The sequence below is a fragment of the Macaca fascicularis genome, chromosome 2 (genome assembly GCF_037993035.2).
Source record: "Macaca fascicularis isolate 582-1 chromosome 2, T2T-MFA8v1.1".
Lineage (NCBI taxonomy): Eukaryota > Metazoa > Chordata > Mammalia > Primates > Cercopithecidae > Macaca > Macaca fascicularis.
In genome coordinates this window covers 199,823,404-199,850,025 of record NC_088376.1, presented here as the reverse complement: position 1 = coordinate 199,850,025, position 26,622 = coordinate 199,823,404, and the positions used below count along the sequence as shown (strand labels likewise).

Genomic DNA, 26,622 nt, shown 5'->3' with positions numbered 1-26,622 from the left:
ACAGAGCCCTTTTATGTGTGCACATGGGAAGTACTTCTAGAGAGGGTCGCATTTCCCTAGGCTAAAGACCAAGAAAACTTCACCGCCCCAGGCCTTGAGTTTTGTGGTGAGAACAATTCATTCATTGAGCACTAAGATCCAGTAATCAAAGTATGAGGACAAGGGTGTGATTTTCATCTTATCTGAGGACAAGGGAAAACCAATTCAAAAGAGACAAATGGCAGTAAGAAAATGGAAACTCCCATATGGCTAAAATTTTTAATGTATGGTCCCTTATTTCTTCACTTTTAAATTTCATTTTGTATAAATCACTGACTATATAATATGCCAGAAACATATGTTGTGTTTCACAATTTGCAACAATAATCCATATTACATTATTCAAATCTCTTCAAAAATCACAAAGGCTAAATAAACCATATTGCATCAAAAATGGAAAGAAATAGTGTAAGAATTTACCAAATATTTGATATCAACAAACCATAATAAAGAAAAACATGCAAATTCAAAGGTTAACAAATACATTATTTTTCAAACCCTGGTTTATTCAGTGGACATAAGGAATTTTATCGAAAAGGTTTAAAGTTAGAATGCTCCTAAGAACTAGATGAAAAATCTATGTATATTTAGTATACATGCCCAATGTCCAATCAACATCCTATTTGGGCTCCAATGGCTCCAAGCATTTCCCTGACACTACTCCAAATTTCAATGAATGGCCACAAGAAATGAAAATATAAATCAATGTCTTTATTACATGTAACTTGCTTAGTTTCTGAACAAGAGCTTTGAAAATAGTTGCTTTTATTTTTATATAAATTTTATATATTTTATTTATAATTTATATTTACAGGTATATATTTTATCTTATTTATAATTTTATATATTAGTTTATACATTTTATATATACTTTTATATAAATAGGCTTTTAATTTTACCCATTTAAACTTAACTAAAACCTCAGGTAAAAATGAAAACAAATGAATACATGAAGGAAGAAAAACACATTCTTAAGAGAGTAAATGCCATATCAATTATCTATTATATAATATATGAATGTACTTTCGCAAGGATCAGCATAGAAAACTTGCAAATGTGCCTGCTCCCTTTTTGCATTATTAGGTGTTTGATTAAAATTAAGATACAAATTTAAAAAAAAACAGTGGCGAACTGAGAAGACAGAAAGCATATGTAAAATACAGGTCCTATCAGGGCACCCTTATTCCTTCATCGCATGTGGCATGATAAAGTAATGAAACTCTATCATCTATTTAGCCTTTGTACTCTCAGATCCTGGAAACATAATGCTCAAATATAGGAAATTGACATTGGTTTAAATTCAGACTTACCTAAGATTATGATGGCACCTAATAGTAAGACACACCTAGAATGTTCAAAAAGAGTTTCCTAATTCTGAAAATATTTCAAAATTTGAAGAGATAAAAGGAAAAATTAGCACCAGGTGTATCCAATTAATTTTAACCGCTTCTAACAAAAGTTAAGACATTTATATTCAATTTCCACTTTCAAATTAACTTCATAATCCTCCATTTTTACTTCCAAATGAAATCATAATAAAAATATACAGCAGATTAACAGATTTTTAGCTGATATAACATATTTCCGATATTGCCACACATTTTTTTAGTTTTTCCTCTTACCACTTTATGTATATTATTTATAACAATTTTTATAAATATATTGTATAATACTGAGAAAAAGTTTAATTATTAACATAAAATTTAGTAAACTTTACTCAAGAAATGCATTTAAAATTCCTTCCTTCCTTCATTCCTTTCTGTTTTTTGGGTTTGTTTTTGTTTTCTGAGGCAGGGTTTTGCTCTGCCACCCAGGCTGGATTGCAGTGGCGTGATCACAGCTCCCTGCAGCTTTCACCTCCAAGGCTCAAGCAATCGTCCCACGTCAGGAACCCGAGTAGCTAGGACTAGGTGTGCGTCATCATGCCCGGCTAGTAACATTTAAAACAATGTTTATAGAGACGAGGTCTCTCCATGCTGCCCAGGTTAGTCTAGAACTCCTGAGTTCAATTCATCCTCCTGCCTTGGCCTCCCAAAGTGCGAGTGTGTGAGCCACTCTGCCCAGCCTAAAAAATCCTTTATCCTGGGCCAGGCGAGGTGGCTCACGCCTGTAATCCCAGCACTTTGGGAGGCTGAGGCGGGCGGATCACGAGGTCAGGAGATCGAGACCATCCTGGCTAACACGGTGAAACCCCGTCTCTACTAAAAACACAAAAAATGAGCCGGGCGCGGTGGCGGCGCCTGTGGTCCCAGCTCCTCGGGAGGCTGAGGCAGGAGAATGGCGGGAACCCGGGGGCGGAGCTTGCAGTGAGCCGAGATGGCGTCGCTCACTCCAGCCTGGGCCGCAGAGCCAGACTCCGTCTCAAAAAAAAAAAAGAAAGAAAGAAAGAAAAACAAAAAAAAAGAAAAAGAAGGCATATTTAAGAAAGAACTAAAACTGCAGTGTCAAGAAGTCCTTAAACATCCGAAACATTGAAGCGGAACTTGGCATAAACTCAGATCATGTCCCAGTAAGACCATTTCTCTGGGGACACACTCACTCAGCTTTGAAGGATTTATTTTAGACAGATTTGTCTGGCCTATTAACAATTCTAATCCAAAGAACCTGAGAAAGAAAGCAAGGAAGAAGGAAATGAGTGGTTTTTTTCCAACCACAACTCTCAGCTTCCATTCAGAAAATATCTTCCTTCGTTTTAAACTTTCCTATGTGAATTCTTATTAATATTTAAGGACAGAAGCTACGAGACAGAACCTACATTGTTATGTGATTATTGTATTTCTTTAAGTACATAGCCCAGAAATGCACATGGAAATGCCATGCAAAGGCTTTCAGTACGTATTAATTGATGTTGAATAACAATTGATAAGTTAAATATGAAAACATTATATTGTGAGCATCCAAGTCTGTGAGTAGTAGATTTTTAATCAACTATTAAAGGACACATATGTATGGTAAACCATTTATGGAAAATTGTAAAATAATTCTAATTTATTCCTTCTCCCATGACATAGGTTAAATTGTGTTGATGACATTTACATCTATAAATGCAAAAGAAATCAGAGTGAAAAGCCCATTTTGCAAAGAGAAATATATAAAAATTTGGAATGCCTATGGTCTATAAAAGAACCAGAGTAATCATAGGATGAGAAAAATGTATGAAAACCAACCATGACAGAGAGCAGCTTGGAAAAGTTATTAACCCAGGAAAGATTCTAACATGGTATGGTAACTTTTGTTGAATTCAGAGAACTAAAATTAGTTATATGAATCATTATCCCTTATTTGGCAATTTGGGGATTTTGTTTCAGTTAGTTTACAGCAATCTTTCCTAACTTAGTATTTGCTCTGTGTTTTATACTCTTTAGGGTATAAAACAATCTCTAGGTAGTCTGTTAGAGGACAGCCAAAAATAATGAAAAACTGACTCAATTAGATTCTGGCTTTCTTTCTCAAACTTTCCAAGTTTAGACTGTCAACTTGAGCTTTTCTTTGGTCTTTCCAGCTGCCTTCTAAGGTACCCATGAAGTTAAGTACAAATATCCATATGTCCCGTATACTTTTAGGAAACCTCATGTAGAACACAATACTCACAGATACTCACAGCCCAAAACCATAAGTACTCTGATATGAAAAAAGGAAGCATTCTGGCAATTGTCCTAATCTGGGTAACCTAATTCTTCAACACCTGTTCTGCAACCAAGTTAGTGATTCTTTCTTGTGGTTCTGGAGCAAAGGGAAGTACCATACTGTCATCATTTTATCTACACTTACAAATACTTTACCCATTTTGGAAAAAAGGTCAATGATATATCGACAATATGCTATTTCTAAAGTGTCATATTACAGATAATTATGCCTACAACCCTCAGACATGTATCAATTTGTACCTGATTTTCTTAATGGTTATTATATCAGACCATAGGGAGATTATGGTTACTTGAGCTTCAAACAGGCTCAAGTGTATCCTCACAAAGTGACTCAGTGGATCCTCTGAACAGGGGAATTCACACATAGACTAGCTTAGTTAGTGCAAGGCCAGATTGAAATACCAGCACTTTCACATCACTGAAACTTACTGGCCAGAGATGAGTAACCTCTTGAGTTTTTTTTACGTTGAAAAATAAAAAGGTGATTCTGACAATATAAAACAGCAAGGTTGAGAACCAATTAAGTGGAATCAAAGTAGATGGGCCTAAAAGAAAGCTGAACATAGCACAAGAACAGCCCTTCCAGTCCACGAAAATGGAAATAGTATGTGCTAACACGGTAAGCCAACTGAAGCTTTACTGCTTCCCAGCTATTGACTTAGTGGATTGTCCTGTCAATATCTAGGCTTTAAAAGATTACCTATTCCATGTCAGAAGATCTCACTATTGATCTTGCCTGGACATGATCTCCCTGGTCATGTTATTTTAAGGGGCCAGATTAAATAATGGTTTCTTTACCCAAAGCTACTCTGTCTTTACATCATAGAAAAAGTCAAGGAAGGTAAATCGATAGAGGTTAAAATTATAGGGCTTAATAAAGGACAATAAAGGCAAAAAGAAGAAACAACCAACTATCAGTTTACCTCCTCCTTTTAGCTCATCTCAAATTTTATTGGAGGAATCCATTTTTAGTATACTAATCTTGTGATAAGTTGATTTGTTAATAATGCATAGATATCAAAGCCACAGCTTAATTCTAAATGCAAAACATAAAGGTCTGGAACCAATTACCTGTGGCAGGGTGAAAATATAAACAGTTTCACGTGTAAGAAGGAATTAGATGTAAAACAATCTTAACATTTTACTGATTCTTATCTATGATTGAGTTTGGATTTGGAAAACAAATAAGAAAATGGAAATTAAAAATTGCATATTTTGCAACATACTGACTGCTATAGTAACAATTCTATTTCCAAAGGAAATAAAATAGATCATGCCTTGGCATTATTTAGTGAGAAGGTAATTGTCTTACATACAAAATGAATTTGTCCTACATTTCACTTTCATGATTAAGATCCGTCATGACTGATGAAAAGCTTTAAGTGTTAGAGGCAAAATAACATAAAGATCATAGTTATGGGCAAGTTTTCTTTTCTTTACTTTTCTTTTTTTTTTTTTTGAGACGGAGTCTTGCTCTGTCGCCCAGGCTGGAGTACAGTGGCACATTCTCAGCTCACTGCAACCTCTGACTCCCAGGTTCAAGCAATTCTCCTGCCTCAGCCTCCTGAGTAGCTGGGATTACAGGCGCCGCCACCACACCTGGCTAATTTGTTTGTATTTTTAGTAGAGACTGGGTTTCACCATGTTGTTCAAGCTGGTCTCAAACTCCTGATCTGATGATCCGCCCGCCTCAGCCTCCCAAAGTGCTGGGATTACAGGTGTAAGCCATCATACCCAGCCTTTCTTTTTATTTCTTTTCTTTTCTTTTTTTTTTTTTTTTGACAGAGGGTCTCACTCTGTTACCCAGGTTGTAGTGCAATGACACGAACATAGCTCACTGCAGCCTCAATCTCCAGGCCCTCAAATCATCCTCCCATCTCTGCCTCCCAACTTAGCCTCCCAAGTAGCTGGTACCACAGGTGCATGTCACCATGCTCAGCTAATTTTATTTTTTACTTTTTTAAAAAAATTTTATTTTACTTTATTTTTGCAGAGGTAAGATCTCAACATGTTTTCCCCAGACTAGGCGCCAACTCCTGGCCTCAAGCAATTCTCCTGCCTCAGCATCCCAAAGTGTTGGTTATAAGAGGTATGAGCCACTGTGTGTGACATGGCAAATTTATTTAAATTACCTGAGCCACGACTTCATAATCTGAAAGTAAGAATATTAGTAATACCTACTTCACTGAATTGTTCTGAGGATGTAGTAAATTAGTAAGTGTAAACCAGTGCCAGACACATAGTAAACATTATAAAGTATTGGCAGTTGTTACAATTAACACAATCTTTGACCTCAAATTCTTCCTCAACTTTAAAAAACGTAGACTATTTTATAATACGGTTTTCTACAAAACAATTTATCCCACTAAGTCAAATATAAAACAGATATAAATTAATTACGTTAGCTTGACTACTTAAATCTCAATATTTTTCTTCCTTTGGGTCTGTTCAGAATTTCAGTGGCAATTATGCGTATATATAAACACAATTTCCATAGCGTAAGTACCCCCTCTATGGTGCTTAAAAATCTTCCAAACATCCAGGAATGTGGTTAAGGAGTTTGATTAGCCCCTTACGTCAGATAAATGAGCAGTTTTGTAAACACTAAGTGCAACACGGGTCATTTTAAAATGAGAGATTCCCTGTAGTACAATAAATGTCCCAAATGGAATGCCTCTGAAATAATACGATTTTGTTCTCAATATAAGCTCACCTTATTTTAGGAAAGTAATAAGCATTTTTCAAAAGTTTTTGAGTAACAATACAAATGGGTATGTTTGTATATAAAATATGTAAAAGTTCACTGACACAGAAACACACTTTTAAACAGGGAACAAAATCTGCCATGAATAGCTAAAATTTTCAAACTATTATGTACAAGGAAAACACAACACATATAAAAGAACATAAAAGAGCTCTAACCATCTTTTTTTTTTTTTTTTTGAAATGGAATCTTGCTCTGTCCAGGCTGGAGTGCAGTGGCACGATCTCAGCTCACTGAAACCTCTGCCTCCCGGGTTCAGGCGATTCTCCTGCCTCAGCGTCCCGAGTAGCTGGGACTACTGGCGCCCGCCACCACGCCCGGCTAATTTTTCTTATTTTAGTAGAGGCAGGGTTTCACCATGTTGGCCAGGATGGACTTGATCTCCTGACCTCGTGATCTGCCCGCCTCGGCCTTCCAAAGTGCTGGGATTACAGGTAGCTCTAACCATCGAAGAAGTCAAATATACAAAAGATAAACTAGGTTTACATGGTATTAAAGGCATGTACGGGCAGTCAACATAATAGCTGCTGTAAGAAGATAATTCAAATCAAAGGCTAAAGTTGCTCTTCCAAATCTGAAGACCGAAAAACTAACCTCTTACCTGAATGGATGCCCCGACCCCCACGTCATCAACCAAAAATGTTTAGAAAAATCATGGAGGAACGTGCCTTCTGGAAACAGGCTTCATTTCAGCCAAAAATAATCATGGTCTACCCTTACCTACCAATGTACCCTAGACAGACACTCAAAGGTCCTATCATCAGGCTAAAAGGCTAAAAACATGAACAAAAAATACACACATTCTCACAGAAAAGCATAATTTCAAAGAAAAGGTCATAGGCATGGTGGTCAGAGCTAACTAAAGTCCTCTCCCTGTCTTTCTCCTTCTCCCTCTTCCTCTCCCTGTCCTCTCTCGATTATTCTTTTCATAAAACCACTGTCTGATTTTCTAGACAGAGTCTCATTCTTGTTCTGTCGCCCAGGCTGGAGTGCAGTGGCGCAATCTCAGCTCACTGCAACCTCTGCCTCCCGGGTTCAAAGGATTCTCCTGCCTCAGCTTCCCAAGTAGCTGGGATAGGCATGCACCACAACGCCTGGTTAACTTCTGTATTGTTAGTAGAGATGGGGTTTCACCGTGGTCTCAAACACCTGACCTCAAGGGAGCCACCCGCCTCTGCCTCCCAAAGTGCTGGCATTACAGGTGTGAGCTATCGCGTCTGGACTCACTGTCTGATTTTCTTTCAGGCACTAATGCAAAACCATTAGAAATATCAGAAGTTCTAAGGGCATCATTGACTATTTAATAAAAATAATTATCTCTTATCTGGATAATGCCTATCTCTGAGCAGTGCAAAGTATTTTCCAATAGTTATCCAATTATGCAATTATTAGGCAAGATAACATACAGCATTGCCTTCTTATAGACAAGAAAATGAAATCACAGAGTTCCACAGACATTATCAGGTTCTTATCTTTCAGCCCCAGAAAATCAACTTCGAGAGTTAAGCTCAGAGTACATTCATTCACTAAACATTTTTGAGACTCTTTCTGTGCCAGGTACTGTTCTAGATCAGCAGTTATTAGGAGTTACAAGGTCCTTATCCTCATGGAACTGACATTCCACGAAGGAAACTCGATGGTAAGCAAAAATATCTTATTCACATGATCCCATCCCTGGTTTGTTTCATTTCATTCATTTTTTGCAAGTCATTTTCTAAAGTGGAAAGGGACTGATTAGTATCTTCCCTTTCACCAGGACCATAGTGACTGTCCATAGAATTGTAGATTGCCACCGGACAGATTCCAGAGACTGAAGCTGAATCAGAGACAAAGCTTTAAATGGTGTGTGTAATGCTACTCTATAGTAGTCTCCGCTTTTCTAGAAAATCGAAATGCCTCTAAGGGACGAAAAAAATGATGTGATTGGAAAGAAGAGGAAGAAGTGAGAAACTTCTCATTCCAGAGGAAGTTACTCCTTCCTCAAGCCACCTCTCCATCTCATCAACTCAAGCTGCCTGAGAAATCTGTCCCCATAGGAGGTCCTCTGGCCTCTACCCTTCCAGGAGCTTCAGTGGAGCAACAGCTCTGATTACTTGAGTTCCTCTGAGAAGGTGAATGAGGCGATGCAAACAGTCCCTCAAAGTAGGAACCTGTGTTTTATGTGGAATGAATGACCCATGTTTTCAAATTGGTTAATACTTGCATTTATAACAGTACTTGTTATATATGTAATATTATTGGGTTATGACCTGAACTCCTTAGGGAAGGAAAAAAAAGGTGATGTCTAAATTGAGTCAATTATGTTATCCAACAAAAAGAAAAAAAATTACACATATATAAATACATATGCACACATATAAGTATGTATATATACACATACGCACATTATAAAACATGATGTATAGCTCTGAGAAATGGTGCTTTTGAATAATAAAAAAGTGAATAATTAGGAAGACATTTATATCAAACTTTCTAATATACACTTAGTATTCTAAAATGTGACAGTTACATCTAAACTTGAAGCTGCAAAATAATTTCAGATTAAATATTAATCAAACGTACAATTATATCTAATCAATTTCATGCTTTGCTTTTTTAAAGGACTAAAGCAAACTGAAATATAAATTATTTATAAGAAAAATAATCTATAATAACATGGAGCTAATTATCACAGTCATTGTAGCATTTCAGGGCAAGGTTAGAGGGAAAGGGATTCTTTGTTCATTTTTCCCCCTCTGAAATTTCATGAATAAATCATATGTTTCAACTTTATTTTTAAAAAAATAAAAAATATTTGGATCTGCCATTCTAAAAACATTGAAAAACAAAAAAGAGCTGTAACTGCATCTGTAACAGGCATTTTAAAATATTTCTTCTGTGTGTGTGTGTGTGTGTGTGTACGTATACTTTCTGGGTTCAATAATATCCCTTTAAAACTGAACTACTCCAGTTAAATTAACTTTTTTTCGTACCTCCCCTAAGTAGCACTAATCATTATAGCTTAGGAAATGGTTATTATCGGCACATCTCAGGCTGTCAAAGGAAGCAAGCTGCAATGGCAAAGGCTGTGACATTCTAGTTTCTGACTTTTGTGTCTTACTTTAAACAAAAGCAGAGTGTTCCAAAAATTATTAAATATTTAGAGTCTTAAATGTTTAATCTCTGTATATTGTCTTACATTTACATGGAAATATTTATATTTTAAAATACTTAATAATTTTGATAATTTAAAAATAAAGTAGCAATTGTTTTTAAATCTATTATTTTTTCATTTAATATTTTTAAAATCAGAGTTCCTAATTATTTTCAAGGTCCTATGTTGTCATGCCTTTTAATTGATTTTCAAGCAGTACATGTTAGGTTATTAAAGTAAACACTGAGGTAAACTTTGACACTATACATTTAGCTATAATGTTAATGAATTCTTTTTTCTGCTTATGTTATAGAACAATTTAGGGAAAATTGTGCTTATTTCTATTGATGTCCCTCATTGCATTATTCCCCTTTAAATACCCATGTATAATATCTGCTGTTTAGTACAGATTCTGAAACAATTTCATTCTACTTAAGGTTCAATAAATTTTATAGTCAAATTCTATAATCTGAGCTAATGATCAGAATATGTATTTTAAAATGTTGTACTTGAAGCGCTTTTGAAAAAGTTGAGCTGAATTGGACACTCGCAAATATGACTTCTAATTAGTTTATTCTAGAAAAATATTATTTGTTTCCAAATAGGAAAAAAATGAGGCATAAGGCAGAGCAGGTATAAAAATATGGATAATTTGTGTGTAATCTCTCATTTCCACGGTGGGAACAAAATGTAAATTGTACCTTACCCTTTTAAACATAAAGAAAAAACATCTTTTTTCATTGTTGTTGGCTGAAGAGAATCTTTGTATACAATCTTTTATTGACAAAAAACATTAATACTTTTGTGACCTGTGCCAGGTACTACAAGGTGTGTACAGTGGTGAGAAATAAGTGCCAAATATAGAGGAATGAAGATTTCCTCACAAGGAAGGAGTGACATACTATGATAAAGGACTAGAGGGTGGCCCATTTATGGTTACCTTTAACCTGTAGTGGGTGTGGGAGGGGTGGGGATAAAGAAAAAGAGCCCAGGAGGACGTGATGGCTCTGCTGAACTCTGAAGCAATATGTACTTCTTTTTTTTTTTTTTTTTTTTTTTTTTTTTGAGATGGAGTATCGCTCTGTCACTCAGGCTGGACTGCAATGGCGCCATCTCGGCTCACTGCAACCTCCGCCTCCCAGGTTCAAGCAACTCTCCTGCCTCAGCCTCCCGAGAAGCTGGGACTACAAGTGCCCACCCCAACACCTGGCTATTTCTTGTATTTTTAGGAGAGATAGGGTTTCACCACATTGGCCAGGCTGGTCTCGAACTCCTGACCTCATGATCCACCCGCTTCAGCCTCCCAAAGTGCTGGGATTACAGAGCCACCACACCCAGCCAATATATACATTTTACTAGATCAAAGGGATGGGGATGAATTCTAGGCCACAATGCCAGGGTCATACAGATCCTTGGAAGTCATTTTTAAAAATTAATACTTTAGAAGCAATTGAGAATCTCCGAGTGAGCATTTAGAGGGAGTGATGAGATGTGTACTTGCAAAGGAGTATCATAGTTATTAAGATGAGAAATAATGGTGATTCTGATTCAAACTGCAAAGGGAATGGAGATAGTGGGAAAATACTGAAGCTATTCAGGAGAAAACATCAGCAAGACCTGAAGTTCAACTGCTGTGAAAAGAAAGGAGGAAAGAATCAATCTCAGGTTTCTGGTCGGGAGGGCTGGATGGATGATGGTATCATTATCATCGTTAGGAAATAACAGAAGAAAGTCCAGAACGAGAAGGAAGATGAAAAGTCGCATTTTGGACATTTGATCTGGAGGTACCACCAGGACCTCCAAATGGAGCTGAGTGTAGAGGTCCAGGCTAGGGATGAGAGAACAGAGTGAATCAGGACAAAATTGGTACGTGAATGCAAGGAGGTAGGTGTGGTTATTCAGGGTAAGTCATAAAGCAAAAAAGAGAGCCTACAACAAATCCTCGAGAAATGGAATATTTTAGCTATAGGCCAAGAAAGACTCAGTCAGATGAATAAGAGGAAAATCGTATAAAGCCACTATACATTCTCTGTATGGCCTATCTCAGGCATTAAATTTAAACCAAGTTGGTTAAATGTCCTGACTCTGGTTACATGAAAGTTGGATGCAATCCTGATATAGCTGGGTGCCATGAAATTCTAGAAAAGAGAATATTTCAAAAAAGAAGGTCAACTATGTCAATTGCTGACCAGAGGTAAATTATATCCATTATAAAAAGCAAAGTTCAGAAAGCTGAGATCAAGGCCATTAAGAGTAACAGGATATCAGTGAGAGAGTGGGATAAGGCCACACATGGTACTAAGCATCTCTTTGGAAAATGCTGGTAAAGCTCTAGATTTGAATTGCCTATGTTTAAAATCTTGAATGGGATCCTATTATATTCTTCAATATGGGATAGAATAAAACAGTCCTGGAAGACAAAATGGAAACAGAACAGTACTTTCTATTCTTACTCTTACATTCTGCAAATAAAGGAATCATGAAGATAACCACACATCCGAACCTGAGATATGCAGGCACTTTTAAAACTGTATTTTCTTCCACAAAGTATGAAATATTACACAAAATGTTTACCCAAAATGTTTTCTGGGAAAAGAAGACAGATTATCCATACAAAATGTTTTTGTAGTTCATGTAAGTGTAGAAATTGCACTAATGGAGATTCCTTACTCGTGTGCCGTATCATTTTTGAATATTTTAAAGACTGAAGTCTTACAGAAAAGAGGTATGCTTAAAAGTCTGTTTAAAGACATATTTTCCAAATTATTTTTTACTGTCCAAAAAATAATTCATTGGTACGTATTTTGAGAAAGGCCACAATGAAATATTTAAATGTTAACCATGCCAGTAACAACAGCTTTATAAACAAACATGTATTTGTCATAAAACACAGACCATGTACTGATATATAAAGAATACATATCTTTTCACAATAATTATGTGGACTTGTGTATGAGAAGATGATTGACCCAGGAGAAAGACTGTTCCAAATGTAACCATACATGGAATTAGTTTTTCAGCATTTGTCTTTCTGAAATGAAGAGACACAGTCTTTGGGACCATATACATGGAAGGAAACAACCTAATAATGAGCCTAGCACAGTAAATGGCAGATGCTACAACAGCTACAACTCACATATAGTGCCTGCTGTCAGCCAGGCACAGTTCTGTGAACACTACATATATATCAACTTATTAATCCTTCCCAAACCTCTATTAGATACATATAATTAATATCCCCATTTTACAGGTGACAGAACTGAAACACACAGAGACTAAATAATTTCAGCAAGATCGTAGAGCTGTGCTAAATGAACATTTATTAAATCTGTCGAAAACAAAATTCGTTTTGACTTAATGACAAAATTAATTGTCTCTAACTAAAAAGAGTATCCACAATGTCCAATACAGAAAGGAGTCATTGGATAGGGTTAAGAAAACCCATTAAACTAAAACAAAACGAAACTCCTCCTAGAACAGTTCATAAGAAATGTATTGATTAGAACTCTGAGAGAGGCTTTAAGAATGATTACCAACATGGTCCAGAAAGAACTCATTTTATGGGAGACAATACAGTGACCTAAGTGGTAATTACTTTGTTAAAAAGAAAAGAAGAAAAGAAAAAGAAAAATGTTAAGGAATTGACCTTATTGCCTACCACTGGTAGAGTTCAAACACAGAATTGTGGGGATACTTTGGGTGATTTAAGCAAGTGACAATCAGAGAGAAAAGCAAGTATCCATAGATTCTTGATCCACTGGTCATTTAAATATTTTTCCTCTTTCCTCAGTTATTGACTCATTACTGGTTTCTTCCCAGGGGTGGTCCCAAAGGAAAATCTTCTAAATCATATTTTCCAAGAATTCCTTTAAGCAAGAGTCAACGGGATTGCAACCTGTACTGCGCTTCCATCTGAGAACACTCGCATAAGCTATGACGAGTGCTGGGTTACACGATCAAAATGCTCTAACGGTCCTTCTACATCAAATGTGGGCTCTTAATCCGTTGTTCTGGTGCCTGACTGAGATGAAAATCTGAGAAAAGGGTAACTTAATGTGACTAAATCTACATACAGGACAGTATTACCTGGTAAATATATACAGAGTTGGGGAGGGGGAGAGACTGAGATAATATAAATCCTTTTGTGGAGGTGATGTCTTTGCCCTTTTCTTTTTAACTTTTTAGCTTTTATTCTGAATTTGCTCCATAATTTACCAGATAAGATTTAAAATGTTCTCATTCAGGCATACTAAATAACTTGATCATAAACTTTTATTTCTCCTGACAAGTGTAAAATGTCATTCGCGCTATTAAAACTTCAATTTAAACCCTGGGTTAAATACAACACAATTTAAAATGTGACTAAAGTTACAGTTTTCACTTTAGAGACTAAGAGACTGAGATTAGACTTAAACATCAGATATACTGTATTAAAAATTAGGCCCCAGATAACCAGATGTACCTTTACATTTTATTCGTTTTTAAGAACAGTCCTGTCGTTGCATGTATTTTATCCCCTACCAGACAGAAAAAGAGAAAGTAAAGGTTGCTAGGTCCTGTTTTGCATATGTAAAGTGTCTCAAGCAACCTCAGGAAATTCAGGCACTGTCAACACAGAAATTATCTCTTTTCCAGTATTTATTTATTTAGAGGTGGAGTCTCGCTCTATTGCCCAGGCTGGAGTGCAGTGGTGCCATCTCAGCTCACTGCAACCTCCACATCCCGGGCTCAATCAATCCTCCTACCTCAGCCTTTCATGTAGCTGGTATTACAGGCATGCACCACCATGCCCAGCTAATTTTTGTGTTTTTTGTAGAGACAGGGTTTCACCATGTTGCCCAGGTTGGTCTCAAACTCCTGAGTCACAAGCAATCTGCCTACCTCAGCCTCCCAAACTGCTGGGATTACAGGTGTGAGCCACTGTGCTTGACCGAGAAACTATTTCCTTATCAGTTAGGAAGACCTGAATCCTCTTCATTTTCTATTAACCAATCATTAGGGTAATACACACAGATTGAGATTGCACTGAGGGGATCACTACACTTAGAAAGAAAGCTTTACATTTATCAGAGCCTAAAAGCAATTCACTTGGCTTCTGGTATTACTGGCAGTCAGCTCAATTCCCCAAGTAATGTTATCCCTAAAAGAGACACTTAAATATTCCAGAATGAAAGAAAACAAAACAAACAAAACCTCCTAAGGAAATAGCACCTGATGACTGTATTCTAAATCCTGTGCTCTCAAAGTAGTGTTTGAGATCATGCAAACTCCCTAACTATATAAGGAAGTTGTTGGGAAGTGAGTGAAAAAGGTAGATTAGACTGCTCCTTGATGTGGCATTATGATGTTTATGATGTTCATCACACAGGAAGTAACATATTTCTGAGTCCCATGTTAGATGACGTCACTTCCGATAGGCCAGGGATGGTGCTCGGCACTTGGGATGAAAAGACAAATGCTACATTTTAAGGCGGTGTGCTGGGGGCCGTGTGGGCACAGACCACAAGTGTGGGCACACGCTGTGGGAGGCTAAACCCAGTACGCTGGCCACATCGTGGTTTAGGGAAAGGTGGGCCCCAAGTCTACAATAAGAGAGTGACAGGTGGACTTGGAAGAAAAGCACATTCTAGGTAACAGAAAAACAGAAAGTATACTTTCTTGGGATGGTGATGGGATGAAGCATACCAAACCACTATAAGTCATTTTGAGCTCACAAATCCTAATCCAAACTCCCAATTCCATTTGCATAGTCATAGGCTTGACCTTCACCTTGTCATCAATTGCATCTTCTGCAAAATCTCAACTTCTACTATTTAACTCTCCAAAATTAAGCCAAATCTTGGGTTCCCAAATCTAATCCTCTCTTTTCTTTTCATCTCTACCACCAGCTTCAAACTACCAACATTTCTCACGTGGAATACCAGAATAGCCTATTTGATGTCCTCTGATTATTATGCAACTCATTCTCTACACATGTAACACTCAGGTACAGCGTAGGTGATGTTTTAAAATGTAAATCAGATCCTGACACCCCACCATTGCATATTGCCCGGTAATATCCACATGTAATTCAACTCTCAGCTCTGACTAAATTCCTTCCTGGCACTTGTCACAATTAAGCATAAAGTTATTTATTTGACTAGTTGCTTATTTTCTTTCCCCCCTGCCCCTCCCGCCTCCCATTGTCCTGGAATTTCCATGAAGACAAGAATCATTTCAATTTTGGTCACCATTGACTAGCTAGAGCTAAACAAAATGTCTGTAAGAAGTTACTTAAAAAAAAAATCACTTTTTTTTTTTTTTTGGACAAACTATATTTCGGTATTCTTCAAATTTTTATTCAATTTCTGACTTTTAAAAACAACATTTTCTTTTCTTCTTCTTCTTTTTTTTTTGGAGACAGAGTTTCACTCTTGTTGGCCCGGCTGGAGTACAATTGCATAATTCTCAGCTCACAGCAACCTCCACCTCCCGGGTTCAAACAATTCTCCTGCCTCAGCCTCCCAAGTAGCTGGGATTACAGGCATGCACCACTATGCCCGTCTAATTTTGTATTTTTAGTGGAGATGCGGTTTCTCCATGATGGTCGGGCTGGTCTTGAACTCTTAACCTCAGGTTATCCACCCGCCTCGGCCTCCCAAAGTGCTGGGATTACAGGCATGAGCCACTGCGCCCAGCCAAAAACAACATTTTCAATGTCCATATTGCATATCAAAACAACAGAAGAACTTTTATCCACTGAGGACATTTAACCATGTTTTATTCTAACCTGACAAAACAATGTACAGCAAGTATAAATTTAAAAAGGTTTAAATTGTCCAGGTACAGTGGTTCGTGCCTACAATCACAGCACTTTGGGAGGCCAAGGAAAGGAGATCACTTGAGACCAGGAGTTTGAGACCAGCCTGGGCAATACAGAGAGATCCCATCTCTACACAATATAAAAACAAAACAAAACAAAACAAATAGCCTGGTGTAGTGGCGCACACTTGTAGTCCCAGCTACTCAGAAGTTTGAGGTAGGAGGATCACTTGAGCCCAGGAAGTTGAGTCTGCAGTGAGCGGTGATTGTGCCACTGCACACCATCCTGGGTGACAGAGTGAGACTCTGTCTCAAAAATAAAAAAAAGTTTAAACTGATAAGTAGTGAGAACTTCAGTTAAACTATAAGGTATTAATTAAAATTAATTATACTAAGGTTTAAATTAAACTTATGAAGCAAAAGTTTTAAATACAAATGATTCTCAAGTTAGTCTATGAATATGATAACGATTTCTAGCATTTAAATACTAAGCAAATTAGGGGGATTAAAAAGAGTGGTCTGATGATAAGGCTTGAGAGATAACCAGATGCACCTTTTCATTTTATTAGTTTTTAAAGGCAGTACTGTTGATACAAGGAGACACTGCCAAGAATTTCCCATAAATAACAAAATACTGAATTGATATTCCAGACGTCTCAAGGGGATTTATATCTAAGTATCAACTAGTGTTGAAATACTCATCTTAGCACTTTCCAGCATGTATGAATATCGGCTACTTTTCAAGAAAATAAAAGGGGTAGCTCATGCGACTGGTAATAAACTACGTCACCCTTAACCCCAAGGTTGCCAATCTGAATCTGTTCCAGGACAGTGTATCGAGTACTACTGAACGCGGTGATATTGACAGCAGCTGTTTTGCAGCATCCACCCAGAGAGTCAAACTTTTCCATTTAGTCTTTATGACATAGACGACTATGCATCCCAACACACCTAATGTATGTTGGCCATCTAAGAAAACAGTAAATATTACTGAACAGTAAACAGCTTTCCACAGAAAATAAGAAAATACACATGAAATACCTGCTTATAGGTTCGTTCTGTACACAACGTGCAGGAAAAAAAGACTAGACAGATATGCACCCAAAGTTCAATAGTACTTATCTCTGGATAGTGGGATTGCAAATGCATGTATGTATTTTAAAACTATTCTATAATTAGCATATATTACTTCTGCAATCAGAATGTAAAATATAATTTTATACTATTTTTATAAAAATGATTTATGTAAGCTTATAAATCATCTTCGTGGACCTGTGATGGATAATAAAAAAGGAAATTGTGTAAAGTACTCCCACTCTAAGATCTTTCTAGAAAGTTGCTAAAGATTAATATATACTTCTGTGAGATTAAACAGAAAAAAAAACACAGTTTGCATAAGAAGCTAACTCAACAGATATGTGAGCCTATAATCTGTTTAACTAAACATAGTTTTAAGATAGATTATAACCTGAGGTTATTTATTGCTAGAATGAATACTACATTCTCTGACACAGCCATCTTCTCTAACACCCATACTGAAACGGTCAGCAAACTGTCCTTTTTTGCTGAAATGCCCATTGAAACTCAAATCTTCTCTTTCTGGCCATTAGCACTGAAATCTCTCATATGGATTATGAAATACAGGTTTCTAGTTTGATATTTCATATTAACTACTCTTTGGAAAGCAAAATCCAAAAACATAAAGAGAATTTTATGTGCTTTCAAAAGAAAATTAAAAGTGTATTTTTTCTTAATGTATATCCAAATACTTCTGCTTTTTTCCCGTCAAATACAGAATTCATGCTAATATTTACTTGAAGAGATAACATGCATATACCTCACTTATGAAACAATTTAAACTTGATATTTGAATGCAACAGGTGGACTGATGGACTTGCTACTTACTGACATCAGTGAGATGTCATGATTTTCTGATTTTTTTTTCTGGTCATTAAAGATGATAAAATATTAATAAAAACCCAAATATATTATTATGCCAGGCAATGACAGAAGAACACATTCTGAGTGATAGCAAAAAGGTCTTTAATAAATATAATCATGTCATGGAACTTAGCAGTATTGCTTCTTTACTTAACTGGACAAAGATAAATTGAAAAAGAAAATTTGAATATAAAAGTTATAAAAATAAATTTGTTCCTGAACCAATACTGAGTGGACTCAAGACTATTTGCATGTCCTGCATCACCAATGAGGATCCGAAGGGTCAATTTCCCACATGATCGATTTCAATTCAAGATGGAATTTAGTATTTTCAGTATATTCTTTACTTAATCAGAAATTAATTTAAAGAAATTTAATAACTGAAGCATTTTATTTAAATTTTAGTATCTTAGCAAATATATCTTCAAATTCAAAATAAAGTAAGAACTGATCTCATTTTTGAAATCAAAACTGTCCAAGTCCCCTTCAGATAAGAGGATCTGTTTAAATAATCTTTCAGTTCTCTAGTGTCTAACCATAATGGAGGTAAAGAGAAAAAAGTCGTGAAAACAATAGCAACAACAATTGAGACTTATGAATTATAACCATGTGCTAGTAACTGTGTTATATATTTTACATGCGTTATTTCATTTAATCATGAATCACTTTTGGAATAAAGAGCCAGTACACTTTAGAGCATAAGTGTACAAAAAAGTAACATGGTGTTTAAAATTGTTAAACTAAACCACCCTTTAACAGTCTTCCTTTGAATACCGAAAATAAAAATAAGATGTATAAAAATGTTTTAGAATCTGATCAAAGCATTTTCAAATGGTACATATTTTTAAAAGACAAAAGTAGAGGAAACAAGGAATATTTTAAAAGATGCAATATGAAGCTAGTTCAATTTCAAATATAAAAAGTCTGTCAAGTAAAGATATATACATATATGTGTGTGTTTTCACAAAGACCATCCACTTTTGCCAAGAGTTAGTTCTAAGCTGTGGTGCTGATACCTCAGAAGTCAGGGATTCTCATCTATTCTAAGCTCAAAATGGAGGACCCAATTTCCGGTCTTCATGCTATCACCGATCTGCTCTTTGATATTGAACAAATCTTTCCTTCCCTCAATCTTCCTGATTCACACATAGACACAGACACACACACCAATCAATCAATCAGTATTTTATAATAGCATATGCTATTTCCACTCCACTTCATCTCATCTGAACCATGTGACCCCTAGGAGTAATCCTTCCATGAGTAATCCTTCCATGGTCCCTGGACTGATTTTGGAAATACATTCTATGGTACCGAGGTAAACATGTGGCTACTCAGCATGCATGGCCAGTTCACGCTCTCGTTTTACCCACATGAGGAAAACTGTATAATCTGAATTCTAAGCATAATTTACTACTAATAACAATGAAATAACATTGAAAGCAGCGAGAAAATATTCCTTCAAAATGCATACATTTTACTTCAAAGCAATTACTATTAAAAAGCACTCCAGTTAGTAAAATCTAAAGAAGACATCATCTTTAATTAATTAACAAAATATATATACACTTTTAGGAAAATTAGTTCTTCTATGGTTTTGCTGCTAAGATAGCCAGCAGATGTCTGCCTAGTCTGGAGGGAATTTCTCTTCCTCAGGAGAAAACAGCTTAAATGGAAACAAATAGCCATATGCTAACTGTACACTGCTTAGCAGATGATGTAGACAGCCATGTTCTACAATGGAAAACATGAGGGTCAAGGTTCAAATTAACTTTCTTTAAACTTCAATGTAATTATCCAAGATCAAATTACGTATTAAATATAAGTTGTGTCAAAGATCTGTACTATCAATTTGTGGCAGGCATAACATGGAGTTCTAAGATTAATCATTGGTGATATTGGGTACAGGAGAATAGACCCACAAAATATTTTCCTAATAAGCTTTTAAATAGAGCTAATCCAAAATAAGCAAGAAAATACTACTCGTAAGACCTTAGAAAGGTGAGTTTGAAACTGAATTAGATGAATAGTGAATTTTTATGAAAACAGCAAAGTATTCTAAATTAAATAATTTCATATTCTCATCAAGAGGTGATTATTGGTTTGCAAAGAAAAATAATCAATGAAAAATAAACTTTAAAACCACATTTGTGCATAAAAATTGTTTTCTTTTATAAAATCAAACTTCAAATAATTACAAGTGAAAACATTAGAAATAAAAACTACTACACATTTCTTAGCATTCCAATGTTTTGACTTTATAATTGTGTGAGATAACTTTAACTGCACCAAAACTGTTTTTGAGAAAAAGGTTTATAGCTTTTACTACACAGCAAAGAACAGCAGCAAAACATAAACCAATATCTGCACTGAGGTCTACCCTTGTTATAATTGGGATATAAATGAAAATAAAAATAAATACTCCCCCAAATAACATAAATAGAATAACTTTGGTGCATTACTTCAGCTTAAATAAATATTAAAGGCACAATAGACAAAAATATTATTTCTATACAGAAATAAAGGTTTTAAATGGCATTCTATATTAAATTTTTTTCAATGTTTGAGAGGTCGACAATTGTTAGGAACCAAGAAATACAGTTGTTGTTACAGCTGTAAAACTTGGTTTAAAGGCAAATAAAACACATATAAATGTTTTTAAAAGCATTACCAACAACTGCGCTATGAAACCTGTGTTGCCTCAAGACACTTTTCCTCAATGTTTTTTCTTGGGGCGATAGTTTCACTAAGCAATTAGATGCAATCTTTGTCTTCCTGTGTCTGAGCCTTAGGGAAAGTAAGAATAGTTCTCATTGAACTTCTGGTACCTAAACTGAGGAAACATTTTTTTAGGTAGTAATATTTTCCAAGAAAAAATAAAACCCAAACTATAACAATACTTTACAGGCTTAACTGACAGACAGCAAATGAAGCCCGTGCTTTCCCCTCACCTTTACCCTGTTTATGTCACATACAAAAAGCTAGTTTTGGCTTTAGGACTGAAACGTCTTCAAAATGGTGAATTAGCAGTGCCCATCGCCTAAAATAAATAACTGAAATACAGTGAATGAAATTACTACATATCCATTTGTAGTGCACTGTAGCATGATTTTTCTAAGTAAGAGTTTCTAGACTTTGTAAACACACAAAATCTTTTTAACTGCAGAGTATTTAATTTTTGCAATAAACTTGTGTCTAAATCATACAATTTGCCCGAATGAAAATATGCTTTTTTTTTTTTTTTTTTTTTTTTTGAGACAAGTTTATACTCTGTCACTCAGGCTGGAGGGCAGGGAGGCAATCATGACTCACACCTGCCTAAATCTCCAGCACCCATGAAATCCTCCTGTCTCAGCCTCCAGAGTAGCTGCGGCTACAGACCTGCACCACCATGACCAGCTGATTTTTTTTTTTTTTTACTCTTTGCAGAAATGAGGTCTTGCTGTGTTTCCCAGGTTGATGTCAAAGTCCTGGCCTCAAGTGATTCCCTGTCTTGGGCTCCCAAACTGTTAGGATTACAGGCGTGTGCTACCATATCCAGCTAAAAACATGCTTTTAATAACTGCAATTAAACTAGTATAAAAATTATTCAAAGCAAACACTATTCAACTTTTTTCAGGGTTTCTTTTTTTTGTTTTGTTTTGCTTTTTTTTTTTTTTTTTTTTTTGAGACAGAGTCACATTCTGTCGCTCAGGCTGGAGTGCAGTGGTGTGATCTCGGCTCACTGCAAACTCTGCCTCCCGGGTTCAAGCAATTCTCCTGCCTCAGCCTCCCGAGTAGCTGGGATTATAGGCATGTGCCACCACGCCCGGCTAATTTTTGTATTTTTAGTAGGGACGGTGTTTCACCATGTTGTCCAGGCTGGTCTCAAACTCCTGACCTCAGGCTATCTGCCTGCCTCAGCCTCCCAAAGTGCTGGGATTACAAGCATGAGCCACTGCGCCTGGCCCAGGGTTTCAAATATTTATTATCACTAATAAGAATGCTTATTATAAAACTATCCTTATTAATGTTAAACTATATTTGATAAATATTTACTCTCTCTCTATATATATATTTCCCCATTTAAAAATATATTAATTGTTCCCGAATAATATCTTAAAGTATTTTTAAAGTACCTATATTTTTCAGTCAATTATAATGTTCTTTTTTTCTCGGGAGCTTGAAAACATTTTGGAGACATAATGATGAACATCATCCTAAAATTTATGAGCCACACATTCAGGGGCTCTGTATTTTAATATTTTGCCGGTAAAAGTGATATAATGATCTTATGGCTGGTTTCAACTCCATGATTGTATATTTGCTGACTAAGGCTAGAAAGCTTTTCCCATAATGGCCTCTCAAGGTAATGGAATGTCTAGCTAAGAAAGAGAACTTAACTGGCAGCTAATAGTATCTTTAAAATACCCACACAAAAGCCAGGTTAGAAAAGACAACTCTTGACATCCTAGTGCATTCAAAGTACCTGGATCACGCGGCGGTAAAACTAAAGGTGTTTGCAAACGAAGCTCTAGAAAGTAAGCATTTAGTCCTTTTTATTCAAGTCTGTAACTTTTAAAAAAATTCTAACAATGATAAAAACACAAACAGAGTAGGAAATAATAACAGAAAAAAAGTGATTTTCGATATCTGAAAACATCAAAGTTGGTAAATAACTCACTTATAAGCAATTATGATTCCAGAGAACAAACAATCACTATTTTACCCTCTGTAGTTTCTTATCCACCAAAATAGGAGCTGGGTTAGGTCATCTATATCACCTTTTTAATTCTCTAAATTAATTTTCAGATAACTTAGTTTTATCTCCACAGAGAATAATTATTCTTAAATATAAATGTGTCAAAAGTTACAAAGATACTAATACCATAACTTTGAAATATGACTTTATCAAAATATGCAGTTGGTCCTCTATATCCATGGGCTCTGTAACTGTGGAATCAACCAACCACAGATAGAAAATATTAGGGGAAAAGAAATGATAGCATCTATACTGAATATGTATGGCTTTTTTACCCTTGCGATTATCCCCTAGACAATACAGTATAGCAACAATTACTGTAAGACCTATTGAACGTAATCCAAACATATTTGTAAGTATGGGGGGAGGGTGTGCATAGGTTATGTGTAAATACTATGTCATATATAAAGAACTTGAGCATCCATGGTATTTGTATATACAGCAGTCCTGTAACCAATCCACATGAATACTGAGGGAGGACTATACGTTCTTTTATAAATAGGTCAAACATTTAAACTTATTCTGCATGGGCTACCTTTCAAGTTGGACTTAAAAAACAAACAAACAAAAAACTAGCCTTCTGTGATGATGATAGCTGTCATTCACCTCACTAATTTAGTTCCCAGACCTTTACTGAGAATCAAGACACTAAGAGAAAGGCCGTAAGTTCATTGTTAGTTAACTGTGAATAGGCAAATATAAACTGGATTGGAGAACTTCAAGGACATATTTTTAAAACGAATGGCTAGTTTTAACATAGTTGTAAATGGCTGCTTTACTTTTTATTGTATCTTATTTTACGCCCATATCAGACACTTTTGGCAATTCTGTCTTAGGTAACACGAGGCTCTGGGAGGGCGATCAAGTCATTCACATTCTCCGGGGCTGATTTCACGTTAGTAACACGATCGAGTTGGAATAATCTGTCTCTAAATTCCTTTCCACATTTATAACTTCATAATTATACGCATGCATCATTTTATACTTATTTAAGTTATATTTGAATATTGAAGACAACTTTGGAGACTATGAAAACTAATTATATAATTAAAATCTCGAACATAAACTTTTTTATATAATTAAAATTTTGAACATATCAATTACCTTGGAAAAACATCATATACAAATATATATATAGTTATGTATATAGTTTTATAGAAAATTATATATAAAGTGAATTGTATCTAAATTTCCTTTGTCTCTCCAATCCCTATGCAATTCTCGATTTTTGTCATATTATATACAGCAGGATCCTTTCAAGGGAATGAAATCATTTTGGCTACTCCTTGAATGTAGATAGAAAATAAAAGAAGCCCAATTCTTATTCAACTGCAGTACAAATCTGTCCTATAGACACAACAGTTTAATGATTAGTCAATAAATCCTTCTTGAGGGTAATTTCAAATAAACTGTATTTGGTGCTAGTGTAAATAAACTGAACCACCAACTACTTGAGGATAACATACACCTGTTTCCTTCCAAAGGCACCCCACAGTGGCCAAGAAAATAAAATATAAGGCATATACTCATACTTTTTTGATATAGTTTTAATAGAAATATATTTCTAAGAATTAGAAATGGTTAAAACCCTAACTTAAACTGCCAGTTGAAAGTATTTTTCTTAATGAAGACAAATTTTTAAATCCCACGGTATCTTATTTATAGACAAATTCTCATATGTAGATATGTATAAATGCATGTGTATGCACACGTGTGCGTGTGCGCACGTGTGTGCACGTGTGTGCGCATGTGTGCATGCGTGTGCGTCTGCGTGTGTGTGTGCGCGCACGTGCGTGTGTGTATTTTTTGGCTATTCACAGCCATGATCCCACTACTGATCAGCATGGGAGTTCTGATCTGTTCCATTTCTGACCTGATCCTGTTCACCCCTCCTTAGGCCGACCTGGTGGTTCCCCATTCTCAGGAGGTCACCATACCGATGCCAAACTCAGTTTGGACACCCAGTGGGCAGGGTGCGGTACAGCCCAGAACTCCTGCGCCCAAGCAGTTCACTTGCCTCAGTGTCTCAAGTAGCTGAACTATAGGCAGCACATGGTCCCCTATTCAATATATTTAAAAGTAACAAAGGAGGGGGTAGAACAATTTTAATAAAATTTTCCAACAGAAAATCACTCCCAATCAAAAGTCAAATCATTAATCAACGCTGTGTAAATCCCAATTTAGCTTGAATAACAAGTTAGGATGAGAAATACAGATAACTCAAATAGTAGATTGTATTCATATATAAAGCTAGAGATTATCCTCAGGTAAGGCCTAGGATACAAATTCAACTTTTCATTGCCATGATCAAACAAATGAGGCCATTCTGCCACCCCCCTGCCAAACACAGAAAGCCCAGTTTACTTACTGGCTACTTCCAGCGATGCATTGTGGCTCACGGCCTCTCCAAGGTAATTCCTTGCTACACAGACATAGACCCCTTCATCAGGTCTACTTTTCCGTCCATGTACTATGCGTAAGAAAAATAAAGATCCACTTGGCAGCAACATTCGGTGTGAGCGAGGGTCATCTTTGTCTGTCTCCACTCTCTCTCCCCCTTTATACCATTCAATAGTGGGTGTGGGGCGGCCTTCAGCTTTGCAGTTCAAAGTTGCAGGTTCTCCTTTTGAGACAATCAGGTCTGAAGGGTGTTCAACAATGCGAGGTGGAAAATCTTCCTGACGAAGACGGGAGCCTGCAGAAGAATTGACAAAATATCTTCAAATATCACTTGAAAACAGTTAATCGCTTATTTCAAAAGCATCGGCTTCACCATTACTGTTTAAACACTGCATAACATTGGCCTACCCTTCCTACCCTATTTACTAACAATATTTCTGGTGTCTGCCTTGACTACACCTTCCAATTCCTGAATCCTTTTGAGTCTCCACTCAGAAACTTCTCTAGCCTACACACTGTCTGTGCAAATCCTGTCTGCTCCTCAAATCCCTGATCCATAAGTCCTTTCAGAACCCATTACATTGCCTGTCTATATCATGCATGTGCCCGTTTCTGCGGAGGAATGTGGTAGAGAAGTACTGAATGGCTTCCCGAGTATTACAAATAATGGCGCGGCTCCCCGGAATCTCCTTTTCAACAAACAGCAGTCAACACTTTAACAAAACATATGCTATATACTAATGAATATTTACATTCAAATGTATAATAGCACTGTCCTTTATGTAGACTTTTATATGTTCCTAAATAATAACAAGTATATACACTTCCCCAGTTTTATTAATTAATTTTATTAATAATTTATATTTTAATAGACTTCAGAGGTGAAATGCTAAGTACCTGAGTTTAAATAATTAAATATACTATTAAATGGTAAAGGATGTTGAGTGAGGGGCTTCATTCTGCACTTTACATATTACTTAATAAATGAAGCCCTGAGTGTCTATGTCATTTAAATATTTCCTGTGTCTGTACCTTATTGTTTCCAATGAGATTATAATCTCAAAAACAGGAATGATGTTTCATATTTTATAACATTCCTGTCTTATTTCTGCTTATATAGAGTAAATATGTAAATTTATCAAAGATTTCTCAAATT

The 26,622-nt window shown here is 36.0% G+C and overlaps 1 protein-coding gene across 8 annotated transcripts in view; it reads right to left on the bottom strand.

Moving 5' to 3' along the window:
* ROBO1 (roundabout guidance receptor 1) overlaps positions 1 to 26,622 on the bottom strand; it is a 1,154,304-nt gene that overhangs the window by 308,577 nt on the left and 819,105 nt on the right. For all 8 annotated transcript variants that reach the window (XM_005548415.4, XM_065539306.1, XM_065539308.1 and 5 more), the window contains one exon: positions 25,435 to 25,761. In XM_005548415.4, coding sequence (XP_005548472.3) covers positions 25,435 to 25,761 — 327 coding nt within the window. The remainder of the gene's footprint in view (positions 1 to 25,434; positions 25,762 to 26,622) is intronic.